Raw genomic sequence first — 15576 nt, forward strand, 5'->3', positions numbered from 1 at the left:
TATGCTACTGAACCTCAGTAAATGGTCACTGACTTAAAATAGAAAACATTTTGCTCTCATAGGGCATTAGCTACCAAAGCATCACAGATGCTTCATTCCTATGGGGAAGCAGGCTAAATAGAATATGGGGTTTCTTAGGTAGAATCTGTGGTACATGTTTGCATATGTAAATTACCTTGTTCTTCCCCATATTAAAGCAAAAATATATGTAAAAAATCCCACAGGGCGAAAATTCCCATATCAAAACTACTGATCCATCACATTTCAGCCTGAGAAGTGGAGGGTGAAGATAACTAGAAAAATAACTTTAAAATAGAACCATGAGGTTATTTACCTCTTTTAGGGGAACCTCCCATGAAGAGCAACAATTAAAATTGACCCTTTAATGGCAATGGTGCTCCTCAGTCAAGGAAAGGTAAGAACTTACACTCTAGGCAAAGAGGACCTCTGGGCATGGTTTACAGATGCCAGCAGCCTTGCTCATTAGCTCATGCCTATAAGGGCCAAAGGATGTAAAAAGTCAATGTTCTCCCAAGATCTGCTGCTCTGTAGAAGCAGGAGCAATCTGAGGATGTCATAGAGGTCACAAATAGGTGTCTGATAAAAATTTTGCACTTGGTTGATTGGGACCAAGAATCCCTTGATTTGGAATGGTAAACCTATAGCCTCCCATTCCCTGCCTTGAATTGTAACTGCATAGCAGCCCCTCACCTTTGTAGAGCCCATGCATGCTTTGTGATGAGCTGTAGGGCTTTTATTAAAAGCCCTCATTAAAAATCAGTGCTATCACAGTTTGACTTGACCATCAGATACAGGACTAGAGGAACAGAAAGTTGATGAAAGGGAGTGGGTTGACTGTATGCCTTCTAGCATGTTCTTAAAAAGTGTGATTATAAATTTCACCTTGATTACTACTGGGCCTATGCTCTAAATAGGTATAGAAGATTACTGAATGTCATTAGAAAATCCTGCAAATTGATCCTCTTTTTTTTCTTACAGTAAAGGGAAAGTTTATTTTTCTATCAATAAGTAATTATGTAAGGGATTTCGAAACTACAATTCTGGAAGAAGGCAGTTTTGTTAAATTAAGGAAAGCTGCCACAGGAGTATGATTTAATATCTTAGTAAAAGGATAAGAACTGTCAAATATGGATATTTTCAGGAAATGAGGCTTAAAGACATTCCTGAAAGAGACAAAAACAGTAGTTATACCAACTACAAAAGAACTATATTTTCTGACAATGCAGTAAAGCTGCAGATTCCTGGTCAACTGGCCTTTGTTTTAAAAATAAAACAACAACAACAAAAAACCTCTGGGAAGGATATAATACAGGGGGAAAAAAAGGTATCAGACTTCTGTTCTGATGGAAAGTGGTGAACAGAAGAGAGGAAATGTCAAAAACAAAACAAAAAAACAACCCAACATGATTAGGTTTATTCACTTCATTCAGGTCAATCTTTGGTCATCCTGGAAGCATCTGTTAAGTTTAAGAAAAACAAAAAACAAAAGCCAGTATAGCTAAATAAAATTTGCTTCCTCATGTCACAGAACCAATGCAGCCTCCTGGTCAACTTAAAAAGGTAGAAAGCACATCTCTTAATGCCATGGTTCTTTAACCAATGCTAGCAATAACAAAAATCTGATGTTTCTTTCCTGTTCTCCTGAATAGTCTTTCTCTATTGCAAATGAAATTCTGAAATCAGTAGGGTGAATACTACTCGAATGATAGTGTTTGCAAACTCTGCTGACTCTTAGCTGTGGTAATTGTGAGGGTCCAAAGAAGGATGGGGTTAATCCTGATAAGATGAAAATGGCACTTGAATCTGTTCTGTTCTGTTGTATGAATGGTTGCTGTACAGCTTATAACATACCTGTATAGATCTGAGCCAAGCGGTTTATGGAGGTTGAGATGACCATAGTTACAGAAAATAGTTTTTACAATTAAAGTTCACATTTTAACATGAACATGTGGATTGTAATCACTTATGGCTGTTCTGCTTCCCTGGTGTAGAGCACTGCAGCTATGGTAGGGTACGAGGGACTTGCCTCTGTCTGGACCTTGCATGAAGCACGTTTGTCCCTGGATGGTGCCCGAAAGATTGCTGCTCCTAGCAGTGCACTGGTCAATGTTCCCCTTGGGACAGCAGCCTATCCCTAGGTGCTAAAGGAATAGAGGATACATTTACAAATTCATCTTGAAGAGAAAAATTCATCATTCCACTTCAGTTGAATGCTCCACATCCAGGAGTAAAGAATGTGATTAAGACAAAACATCCATTTCAAAAATATTTCTGTGGGAAATATTACGAGGTAGGTACTGGAACTGTGACTTCATTGGTATGACAAAATCCCTTTACCAATACTTGTCAGCATCTTCTCTGTAACTTACTGTATAAATTCGGAATCTGGAGTTCACAAACCATAGGTTTCAGAGGTAGTGAACCTGGATGGGGTAAACAAATCAATGTCCTTGTTTTCACTATCTAATTGAAATCGAGTCTTTCAATTATGAATATAGGCCAAAAAACCCCCACAGTAGTACATTACTTAATAGACTGCCAAAGCAATCCACTGCACAAAAACAGTCAAGAACCTTTCTCTTGAGGTTTGCATATAGCAGATGCATCAAGCATGCTGCACCAGATTAAAGTGTAATTGGGAAATATTTAATAAAATTAATAAAAGTTCAAAGTCAATATGCATCTCACAGAGATCCCAGTGTAGTGACCCCATTTCTCTGAGTTAAACAACACTGGCTGCAGTATTTAGGGCAAGTCAGATTTCAGGATCAATCAACCAATATTATTGGTTAAGATTTTATTCTAATGTAATCCATTTTCTAAATTTAGTAAATGAGAAAGGTTACATTTTATTTCATTCTAAATTTTTTAAAGCAACTTTGGGACAAATAAACCTGTACCTTTCTTGTCTTGCCAAAGAAAATCACTATTCACATGTTTATAGAAGGTGTTGTTCTAAAGAAATCCTATTTCTTGCTGCCCAGTGCCACCTATATGGCTGTTTTTATGGGGTAGGCTATAGCAAGGACAAATAAGAGAGAAGAGCAAACTGACAACAGGAAGGGCAGGTCTTATAATTTCCCCAGTAAATCAAAGCTGCATAATGTATAAAACAAAATCTCTCAAATAACCCTATGTACTTCCACTTAAAACTGTTAACATAAAAACAAAAATGGATAGTGGCAGTATGTAATACTAATTCTGTTTAAGATGTCTCCACAATCAATCCAAATAAACAATTTGGATAAAAGACTAAAGTAGTAGAGAAAATAGTTTAGAAAACTGTATCTGGTCTGTTTCAGAAAAGAAACTCAGAAGTCAAAACATGGAGTGGGGAAAATGCTGGGTTTTGGTGTTTATAGGCTCTGTTTTAGAAAACAAACAAGTTACTATGTTGCAAAAAGGAGGAAAATTTGACATTTAAATAGCTCTTTATATTTATGCAATTTTATATATGCTATATCAGCTGATTCTCAAATTACCCCTCTAAGGCAGCCAGTACAATTATTTCTTATTTTGCAGATGAGGAATATTGAGGCAATAAAAGCTCCACTCATTAGCCTACAATTCAGAAGCCATTAAAAGTCAGCTAGGATTTGAATCCTAATCTTTTGACTCCAAATTTGGGGAACCTTCTCTTTACAACTAGAAATGTACTTTTTACAATCATGATCATTTTCCCTTGAACACGGGCTGAGGGAAAGGGAAGAGATAGGTTGTCTTTAAATATATTTGAACCAAAGGCAGCTAGGTGCCTCAGTGGATAGAGAGCCATGCCTACAGATGGGAGGAACTGGGATCAAATTTGACCTCAGATACTTCCTAGCTTTGCGTTCCTGGGCAAGTCACTTCCCAGTGCCTAGCTTTTAGCACTCCTTTGCTTTGGAATTGATACTTGTAAGATACATAAGACAGAAGGCAAGAGTTTAAATTAAAACAAATTAATATATTTAAACCTATTCAAAATTAGGCAGTCTAGTCTAATGTGAAAAAAAAAAAACTGGCCTAAAGTCAGAAGACCTGGATTCAAAAACTAGATGTATGACTATGAGTCTAATTGAACCTTTCTTTATAAAATGAGGATAATATTTACACATTAACTTATCTCATAAAGTTGTTTTAAGGGAAGCACCTTTGAAAACATTAAAGCATTATAAATGGAAGTTATTATTAAAGCTTCTACTTGAGTAAATAGAAAGCACAAATGAAATACGGAAATATACATTTAGCACTAATTAGATAAGTTCTGGGGTTGGGTATGTTTGGGTTTTTTCAGGGGGTGATCTTATATTCATTCAAAGGTTCAAAATTAAGTGCATCACAGTGTCATATTCTAACTTTAGGGAGAAGCCACTATATATGTGTTTCTGTTAAGGCAGAGCCAAAGTCAAGACAAAATAAAATTGGGGGCTTGCAAACAAGGGTGTCTCCTCAAGAGGTACTGGGAAATAGAAAAAGCCTCTAGGGAAAAGATCCAAGGGTTCCTAAAGGGAGTGACTTTAGTATTTGAAGGATATGTAATGCTCCCACTAAGTAAAAACCCCTCTATGACTAAATACTACTGTGGGTGATGAAAGGTGGCTGAAAAAGTTGTCCTTCAGCGAAGATGAGGATGACCCTTTGGGCTTAGATGGCCAGACTGGCCCCAGAAAGGAGAAGCAGAATCTGCTATCACACCCATACTTAAACCTTTCCAGCTTGGTAGGACCCGACTGAGCTTCCATTCCACTGGCATTGCTTTGATAAAGAAGGGTCACCTTATGTTGAAACAGAAAAGCACTTCTGTGATTGGATGTAAGAGATACCCTTGTCCTTTTCCACTTTAACATTTGCTATTTGTCAGTGTAAGACATTCCTTGAAAGAAGTTAAGATCTACATCATGGGGAAACCAACATCCAAGACGGCAGACTGTTGAGACAAAGATTGAAGCACACTTTAATGGAAGCTGGCTACATAAGTGTTAGTAAACAGGACATTCTGGGATGCTCCAAGGGACACTTTTCACAAGAAGTAGCTCCCAAAATGGCATGGTACTAGTATTCAGAGTGTGGTTTGGCTTCCTTGGTCCCACTTCTGGCCCCAGAAGTGGTAGCAGAGCACAGCCTGACCTTCATCCAATGCCCTATGCTCCTCAAAAAGAGCAGACTTCATGCTCTTGTCCATGGTCACTGCACAGGCACCTGGAGCATCTGCTCCCTCCGTCGTGGGTCACAAAAGAACTGGAGTTTCTTGGGGAGCAGTGTCACCTCCACACGCATGGCTTCGTACTCCTCACTGTCAATGCTGAAGGACCCTTCTGTTCCCTATAGAAAAGAGGAATCCCAGAGAAGAGTTCAAATAGTCATAGTACTAGATCAAAACAACATGGCATGGCAGTACAATTGTGTTCCAAAATTCACATGAGGAGGAATGTACCTCAGCACCCTGAGCACGTCATGAAAAAGAGTTTTCTTTCTCACACTCATCTATGTATCCTCCGTCCCCACTCAGGTGGATATAGGTCTGGCCTCAAGTAGAGGGGAGAATTTCTGGAAGTTTGTTACTGTCCATAGGCTACTTTTGACCAGGTATTAGTTGATTCTCTGGAGTTCACTGCAAAGAGATAGTTTTGTTTCTTTATTGCCTATTCTAATTCCTTCAATTTCTTTTTCTGTTCATTGCTATTGCTAGCAGTTCTAGAACAATATTAAATAGTAGTAATAATGGGCATCCTTGTTTCACCCTCAAATGTATTGGGAAGGCTTCCAGCTTATCCCCATTACAGAAAATGCTTGCTGACGGTTTTAGATAGTGCTGTTTATCACTTTAAGGAAAGCTCCTTTTATTCCAATATTTTCTAATATTTTTATAAGAAATAGGTATTGTATTTTGTCAGAGGCTTTTTCTGCACCTATTAAGATACTCATATGGTTTCTGTTACTTTTGTTACTGATTATACCGATTATAACCAGTTTTGACCAGTTATAAAGTTGTATTGTTTCAATTTTTAGGGTTTGTTCTCTAGTTCTAGGATCCTAAAATATAATGAACAAGGGCAGATTTCTCTGATTAATGCCAAGTGCTGGGTACCTAGGAGGAAATACAACTGAGTGATTTCTACTTTATCCAAATTCTTCATGATATAAAAAGCTTCTAAATACTCCCTTAACATTTTCATCTTTCCAGGTTGAAAAACAAAGTCTCCCTCCAATAAAAAAAGGTATCAGCTGTTTGAGGGAAGTACATAGGTCGTGGGAGTCAGAAGGACTGTGTTAAAGTGCTTAGTCTGATATTTATTAGTTCTGATCTTAGACAAGTTAGTTCCATGAGTCCCAATTTACCTGAGGAATAGGCATAAAATAAGTGTATTTACTTAAGTCACACAATTGTGCTAAAATTTTTAAGGTGTTACATTTATAGTATTTTGAAGAAAAGAAGTATTTTCAGCATGCAAAGAACAAAAATGAGACTATAACTTGAAGCTGAGGCAACTCCAACTTTATTTTCATTTGCCGTTGGCACTGATAGGTAGCAAATGAATAAGGGAATTTGGATGATATTGGCTATTTAAAAAAAAAAAACCAATAGAGTTGATAGAACAAAGCTCTCTTCCAATAGGGTATATCCCATGTACCATGCCAAAATCATACAAAATTTCATTACAGACGTCATAATATAGGTAACTTTGTTCCATAACTCTTCAATTATTAGGTGAAACATAAAACATAGAGACATGCATGACAAATGTATTTGCTACCATCAAAGAGGATGTCCAGTGTAGAGTACAAATGGAAGAGGGATTCCCCATTAATGGTATGGTCCTTAAGATCTTTCTGTTTACAGATGCCATTACAATGCGTGCATCAAGCCACTGTAGACCTTAAGATGGGTCAGTTATCATTCAGAAAAAAGCTTTGCATATTAATATAGGAAAACTAAATAGATGAGGATGACTTGTTAAAAGTATGAGGTACAGTTCAATGGTCAGTCTATGCCTCTATTCCAACAGCATAAATGTTATGGACACTGAGGATGGATAGTGAACTCTGCTCAGAACTTTAGGGACACTGGGTAGTGTTTTTAACAAACCTGAGCTTCTCCCACAAACACAGGCCATCTTGTCAGTGTTGTTACACATGATGCTACATAGCAAGTTCATATATATATCGGACAACATCAAGAGACCTACACTTGGGGAAGGGCCTCAGCATGTTGGTGACACCTCACCCCTTCCTCTGTGGAGGGCTTCAGGGAGGCCATGGGTAAGTTATATAGGATAAAGAAGGCATAGATGAATGTAAGAAGTCCCAATTTTAATGAAATTACATGGAATACAGATGAAAGCTATTATTATTACATGTGAGTCAATTTTGAGGTGTAATATTTTTACTGGAGGATAATGAAATGGATGAACCAGAAGTGTTTTAGACAATAATGACAAAGTGTACTTTGTTGTTCCAATAATTCTCTATAATGGAATTCTATGTGACCTGGGGGGGAATTCTTTTAACATGCCGCTTGGTAGAAGGGTCATCTCCCACTATTTTTTTTTTTTATTGTAAACATGATTATAAATTCTCAGCATCTATTGCTGAGGTCCTGAAAGTTCAGGAAAACCTATTTAAAGAAATAAAAATCCCCCAGGAAGCAAATACCAAATCTGACCTTGGAAGTGACTTTTCCTTGTACTCTCTAAGAAAGAGAGAAGGATCTTCAATGATGGAGGCAAGGATCTTTGCAAATGCCTCAATCTCAAGGAAGAATAAGAACGAGAACTTGCATTCCTAGAGTGCTTTATATTTTGCAATGTAATTTTCCTAATAAACAATAACTCTGTAAAAAGGCTACACGTACTATTACTCACATTTAATGGATTAGAACATTCAGGGGGTCCTGCCTTTCTTCACACATCTAGTCAATATCAAGGTTGGAATTTGAATCCAAGTCTTTCAGCCCCAAATGAGTGCTGATTCCATTACTCCATGTTGCCTCAAAGGAGTGAAAAGACAAATGATTGAAGCTTGCTACTGGCAATCTCTTACCTCAGGAAGAACCAATGTACATTGGCTGGCCTGGAGGTACTCGGAGCCTTCAGGATGCAAAAGAGGATCTCTCATCTTCTGACTTCTGTTGAAGTAGGAAAAAGCAAGCTTAGAACTGCCATTAGGAATTTACAGTGCAGTGAAGGAGTAGACTCTGGTTAGAGACAGGGCCCAAGAACACAAAAGCAAAAGAGAGAAAGTTCCCAAACTGAACTGCTACCAGTCAAAGAAAGTCTAAAGTGACCCATCTCCCATTTCAGACACAGACTCTCACTCAGCTCTGGAGACTTAGAAACAGGACAAGTTGCCAAAGCCTCTGTGAGAAAACATGACTGCATTACACCAAGGATTAGTTCCTTATTTCTAAGTGGTATTGCTTCTGTTTATGGCCTGAGTTCTTTAAATAATCTAAAAGGAAAGTTATAAGATGGAATAAAGATGTGTTGTAAACTCAACCTCTCCAGTTTTCATCATTGCTTATGCCACACTTTAATTCTGAATCAAAAGTCAATTTTTATTCTAAATCAAATGTTCATCTGAGAACTGCTAAGAATACCATATACCATATAAACATAAATCTACAAATGCTTTCATCTGTATTGTAATAATGGGAAATCACATTTATATAATGCTTTAAGATTTACAAATAACACTGAAGTGAATTGTCCAAACACCTTCACTTTACAGATGGGGACATAGAGGCTTAAGGAGATTAAATGATTTGTCCAGGGTCATGTTGCATCAAGTGCCTTCAACCTCTCATTTGGGCAATTGTTATATCCTTCTGACTTCTTCAATCTATCCTCCTCAGAGCTGCCAAGCTCTCATCAATAGGGAGTCCAGTGGCTCCTTATTATCTTTAAGGTCAAATTTAGCTTGGTATAGTGTAGACAGCAAAGGCTCTGGAGTTGGACCTGAGTTCATATCTTGCCTGTGGTGGTTACTCCTTGAATATAACCTTAGGGAAGTCACTTAGCTTCCCCAGGTCTCAGTTTCTAACTCCAATGCTGTTTCCCATTGAATGAGGTGGTAATTTCTCATCTTCACATTAATATGATAGAAAAATTCAATGTCTGAGTCTAGTACTCCATCTAAACTAAATGGTCATCAAATCCCCCAAATCAACTAGGCAAGTCAAAGGCAGAAGCACTAAATATGAAATTCTTTAAGAGATGGCGAAAAGATAAAAAGTGTAAGAGTATCAATTTAATGTTTATTTCTGAGTCTTTTTGCTATAATATTAGATCTTTAAATGTAAAAAGCCTTCACTAAATAAAAAAAAAATTCTGAAGCACTCAGATATTATTCTATCTTTTCCACTATTGATTATTCAGATGCACTGGATGCTATTTCCCTTGTAGTTAGCCAAAAAAATAAATAAATAAACAGATATTTTACCTAATAAGAAATAACACATGCAAAAAACTGGTTAACAGATCTTGAATCTCTTCTGCTATAGGGTCACTAGCCTGTGGGCAGATAAACAAGGCATTGTATGATATATACAACCTAGGCTGAAAGCCTGGATCTCAGGAGAAAGTGTTTCAGGGAAATCATGTAATGACTTAGTAACTCTTGGGAAGCAAATAATCTTAAAATCTGAATGGTAACTATGGAGGGGACAGGGATGAAGGGGATAACAGAAAAATAGGAGAAACCAGAACAGGGGACAGAAATCTGACAAATTCCGGCAGAAATCTTGTGACTTTAAGAAAAGGGGAAATATTTCTTTCTTACCAGTAAAGACAATGTAGATGTGACATTGTAGTTGAAATACAGGTTCTGGCTTAGTAATCTTAGATTTCTTACCAAACTAATGACCCTTTGAGTACAACCCTGACTAAAAGAATTCAAATATGAAAACCAAAAAAAAATCTCTTAAACCCTTTCTCTTTTTCAATATTCTTCTTCTAATTAAGTAAAACACATAATTATATGAGTAATACTTCAAGACAACAAAGATACAAATTGAGGATAAATTATATTTTCTTTAGCCCTTCTAAATTAATTTAGAATCAGAATTTTGGAGCTGTAAGGACCTGAAGACCTTCTCATCCCCCTACTTCCCTATTATCTTACAGATAAGGATATGGAAACTCAGAAATGTTCATTATTTTCTCAAGATATATAGTAGCAGAATGAAGAGAAAACCTGGGACTCCTGGCTCTTTGGCTCAAACTATGCTGTGGATTTTAAGTGGAGATCATAAAAGCAATGAAGCCTTTCTTGATAAGAGGGAGTGGCCATAAAAAAGGAGAACTGATTCCACAAGCCAGATGAAAAGGAGTCTTGGTATAAAATATGGCCTGTCAAACTTTTCTCATTTAAAACCATATGATTCTTCATGTCTTTTAGAAAGTAATGCACTCTCTCTCTCTCTCTCTCTCTCTCTCTCTCTCTCTCTCTCTCTCCTTCCTTTTTTTTTTTTTTTAAATTTTTTTTTTAAACCCTTAACTTCTGTGTATTGGCTCTTAGGTGGAAGAGTGGTAAGGGTGGGCAATGGGGGTCAAGTGACTTGCCCAGGGTCACACAGCTGGGAAGTGTCTGAGGCCAGATTTGAACCTCGGACCTCCCGTCTCTAGGCCTGACTCTCAATCCACTGAGCTACCCAGCTGCCCCTTCGCCTTCCTTTTTTTAAACAATGCCTATATCTTTTTTTTAAACCCTTACCTTCTGTCTTATAATCCACTGAGCCACCCAGCTGCCCCCCATGACTATATCTTTTGCTGGAAGAGTGGCTAGACAGCTAACTTCAGAATCAGAAAGACTCATGTTCAAAGGGCCACCACTGACATATGCTGGCTATGTGACTCTGGGCAAATCATTTAATCTTTCAGTGTCCTAGGCAACTCTCTAAGACTAACTTGCAGAAAAGCTGCAAAAAGTATCATTTTCTCACCTGAGAGTTCTCTTTATCAATGAAATCACAGGTCTAAGATCTATCCCTCTTTACCTATTTCTGTCTTCACAGGTCCTAGTAAAGATAAAACACCCCTTTTTGGAGGAGCCCAGCAAGACCCATGATTCTTTCTTCCAATCCCCTAAAAAAATCCACAAACACACAACAGAACCATACCATCACAGTGATCTACTCCTGTCCTTAAGTTGTATAAGATAAAGCCTGACACAACAGAATTAATTGATCAGATGAGAAGATTAGTCCTGTCTCTAGATGACAGACTTAGAAAAGATTTTACCATCATCTGGCCTCAGTGACAATACCTACAATAGAAATTGTAGCTTCTGTCAATTGTTTGGGAAAGCAAAAAGCATTTTTCACTGGCAACATTTACAGCAGATAAAACCAAGGCTGTACCTGGGATCTGAGAATTCTGCACTGACTGCAGGATGGAGCTCACTCAAGGGAGGCCCTCCTGGCTACACTGCTGAGGGTCGTGAATACAACAGTAACCATGGGGACCCTGCCACAGCTGAATGTACTTCTCCCTTCTACAGGCAGTAGAGGGAGCACTGAGAATGAAAACTAACCAAGTGGCAGGGAAAGCCTAGCCCAGGAACACTAGCTGCAATCAAGACCAGCAGTTCTGCAGTGGAAGCTCAGGGAAGGTTTTGAGATCCAAGGGCCAGGCAGGGCTCAAAGAATCTTCACAAGGCCTTTTCTAATCTCTAGCAGCTGGTGTCTTCTACCTCTGCTCCCCCCTTCCCCCCAAGTTCTCTTTTATCTACTTGGTATGTTTTACATATACAGAGGCATGGTGCCTTCTCTGTTGGAACATAAGCTCCAAGAAGAGACCTAAGGCAGGGACATGCTTTACTTCTGGCTTTATGTCTACAGTGCCTAATGAAACCCCTGGTTCAAAGCAGGCATTTACTAAATGCTTGATCATTGATTGATTAAAATCCTGAGAAATGAAAAAGGAAAGATGGCCATTAAATTCTCTCATTTTCCTTGTGGGTTAAAAGATAAAGCTAGTATGAAGTACATATGATTTGCCCATAAAGGAAAGAAAGTAGAGAAGCCTCAAGGTGGTGGTGGAGGAACCATGCAACTTAGTCCAATCTGAAAAGTTAGCCTGAAATCCAAGTCAAAGAAAAAAAGACATCTCCTTCACCAGATGGTGTATTTTAATCCTCAAATAGACAGTGGTGAATTTGGAGGGCGCTGAGAGTCCCAAGCCTAACACCTCCTTCACTCCCCAAACCAGTCTTTTCTTTTGTACTTACCCTATACTTATGAAGTCACTTTTACTGACTGTATCTGGCTCAATGCAAATGTTCATAAAATCTTCTGTGCCCTGAGAAAGAGAGTCAAAAAACTCTTATTAGTGTTTCTCACAGTGCAGCTAATAGAATTTAGCCTGGATGTTATCCCTAGATTGTTAATGACCAAAGGGGTTCAATTCAATTCAGTAAGGCTTTAATAAATGTCAAATGTAAGGAATGCCTTATTTCAAGGGAAGGAAGAAGATAAGAAGTTTAGACAGGAAATGGTTCTTGTTCTCATGGATCTTTCAGTCTGGTAGGCAGAGGCTCACGTTCTAACGCTGAGAAACTACTGTTTGTGGCTTCTTTCTTTAGAGATTCTTATTTTCACTTTTGCTTTCCTGATTCTTAGGCCAATCTAGTCACTTTTATGCCACAGTAATGTTTTTTAGATTCTCCATTTTTACTGATGCCATTATATAGACAGCCACATACAAGGTGTACAATGTAACTTATAAGAGGAAAGAAATGATGTCTGAGGATGTGTTTGGCTTTTTCAGGCCTCTTTTTCTACAACCTGCAGGTAATAAATTCATGGGAATTCAATGGCCAGTAGTGGAAGCCTAGCTCTCTCTGTGTGAAACAATTCCAGTCACCATAATATAGAGTAGGCCTATGGTCTACTTTCTTCTAGTTAACATATTGTTTGAGTGACCCTTAGTTTAATTCCTGTTTACCTATCCCAAGTTAGTTGGGAAGTATTTAGGAGGTCATCATTTATAACAAGGCTATAACAATAACCACAACAATAATAATTTATATTACCCTTTAAAGGTTTGCAAAGTGCTTTACATATATGACTTCATTTGAGCCTACTAAGAACCTCTGATATAGATATTGTTATTTCCATTTTACAGATGAGGAAACTAAAGGCTTAAATAAGTGACTTGCCCAGGGTAATGTAGCTCTTGACAATCTGGTTCAGAATTTGACCCTTATGCAGTAACTTGTTTTCTTTGAACTCTAGGTCCTTGCCTGTTTGACCCAAGATATCCAACTGAACCATCCAATCCCATTCACTCCTATGGAACACAACCTTTTACTCACCTAACCTATAAAACCTGATGTATTCCTATATCATTAGACTCCTAGTCTTGATTCTTCCTGACCAGCCTGAATGCTTTAGGCTGACAAAAGCTTTGATCAGGAATGGTGGGTCTCATGAAGTGGGAGATGGCTCTCTGCTTCTATTGGCAATTGCTATAGCAGAAATGACAAGACTGGGATGGTGTCTAGAATCACCAGTGAAGCCTCTCTACCCAGCAGCTTTGAGATCGTGACATTACACATCAGATTTAACAAATATCACTGAGCTTTGCAATGGCAATTTATAATCTGTTCACAATGGCAACTTGGGCAGAACCACAAGTTCACTATCAGCTCTGCTTGAGAGGCTAGGAGAATGGTGACAGAGTACTCAGGAATATTTAAAACTTAAGCTGCACTGACTTGTTTTACTTTTTGTGATTAATCAGCTTTTCTTAGATAGTTTATACAAGAATGGCTATTACATCTTCACCCTAGGACTCTTCTCCTCTTCCTCTGCCTAATTTTAACTTAAGATTCAAATTACAATTAAGGTTCAAGTTATTATAAACAAACAAATGTGTTGTCTAGATCTTGATGACACCTCTCTTTCTCCTCAGATTCTAATACCAAACATTTATAAAGGTAAAGACAAATATGATAAAAAGTGAAAACATCCTCTAAATGGTTATGTAGCACATCCAGATAGAAATAGGATTATTTTCTACTCTTCCCTACTCTGCTCTTCTACTCTTTATATGATTAACTTGTTTTATTCAACAAAAGTGTTCAATTCTTTAAAATGTTAGTATCCTGGGGGCAGCTGGGTGGCTCAGTGGATTGAGACCCAGGCCCAGAGATGGGAGGTCCCGAGTTCAAATCTGGCCTCAGACCTTCCCAGTTGTGTGACCCTGGGCAAGTCACTTAACCCCCACTGCCTAGCCCTTACCATTCTCTTCTGCCTTAGAAACAATATACAGTATTGTTTCTAAGACAGAAGGTAAAGGTTTAAAAAAAAATTAGAAAAAAGAAAAGTTAGTATCTGTTGAAAGCTACTTCTTCATCTCCAGATAATCTGATAAGGATGGTTTAGTTGATAAGAAAGTAGGGGACACGGGGGGACGATCCTGATTGTTAACTCATAGCTGGCTTCTCCGAAGTGCCATTGAGTCACAAGTTTATTGTATATGAAAATTCAAAATCCCTTTCACCCAGAAGAACAGGGAGAGTTTTACAGCTGCGCAGAAATTGCAATTACCTCTTAGACAATACACAGAGGCTTCAGAAGCTTCAAGGTGAAGACAAGAACCAGGCTGGACTTTCAGCTACCTGAGTATAAGCAAGCTAAGTCTGGGAATATTTTGCTAGGTTGGGAAGTCCCTGAATTTTCGGCCTTGACTATCTCAAACTACTTTTGAAATCCAGCAGCTGTATTCCTGACCAAAGGTGGGAATGTTAACCTCTTGACTGTTGGTTTGCTAAGGACTTGAATTTTTCCAATAAGACTATAATGCTTTTCCAATAAGAAAAGGTGTGGATCATAAAAGAGGTCAAAAGAGGAGTCAAAATTTTTATCTTAGATAGCCCATCCTGTCTGGCTCTGATTAGCAGAATAGCTTTTGATGGGATCCAGATAAAAGTATCTATTTGAGACTCTGTTTCTCTTATTGGCCTCCCACAAGTATCCTGATCATGCTTTCCTCCACTCTTTGTCTGTACCTGCCAATTTATGGAAGGGATAACTAGTTTGGGACATCACTGGGTTTTTTTGCATGTGAGTCATCTATGATGCTAATAGATCCATCCATCACATCAAGTGACACAGAGGACATGCTTTTTCTATTAGTTCACCAATATAAAAAAAAACCAAGGTACTTTAACAATAATATTGGAACTTTCTAAACCAGTGACTTTTAATATTCAATCTATGACCTTGGACTGGATCCAAAATACAAATCACATAAAATTATGTTTTAAAATTTATACTGACGAGAGTAAATTGATGGGGCTGATAGTCCACAAGGCCTTATGCTCTGTCAAAGTGATCTCAAGGGCAGAAAAACTGAAGACAACTGCTCAAAACCAGTGTTTTCAGGGTCAAATTCTTTACTAGAATCCAAGAAACTTGAAAACAAACATATGAAGCACTATAGTATGGTAGGAAGATAATCGGAATGGAAATGAGTTGATTTGAATCCTGGAAACAAAGCTACTTAAGAAACCTCACCTCCTTGGGCCTCAGCTTTGTCATCTAGAAAATGAAGAAATTAAATTCCAGGTTCT

The 15576-nt window shown here is 38.0% G+C and overlaps 1 protein-coding gene across 2 annotated transcripts in view; it reads right to left on the reverse strand.

Moving 5' to 3' along the window:
* Positions 1-4931: 4931 nt before the first annotated feature.
* The window catches only part of AGK (acylglycerol kinase), a 113920-nt gene continuing 103275 nt past the window's right edge, over positions 4932-15576 (reverse strand). For both annotated transcript variants that reach the window (XM_044678155.1, XM_044678156.1), the window contains exons 14-16: positions 12229-12299; positions 8044-8128; positions 4932-5325 (exon numbers count right to left, since the gene is read on the reverse strand). In XM_044678155.1, the coding sequence (XP_044534090.1) occupies positions 5188-5325; positions 8044-8128; positions 12229-12299 (294 nt within the window). In that variant the 3' untranslated portion in view covers positions 4932-5187. The remainder of the gene's footprint in view (positions 5326-8043; positions 8129-12228; positions 12300-15576) is intronic.

Source organism: Gracilinanus agilis, chromosome 5 (genome assembly GCF_016433145.1).
Source record: "Gracilinanus agilis isolate LMUSP501 chromosome 5, AgileGrace, whole genome shotgun sequence".
NCBI lineage: Eukaryota > Metazoa > Chordata > Mammalia > Didelphimorphia > Didelphidae > Gracilinanus > Gracilinanus agilis.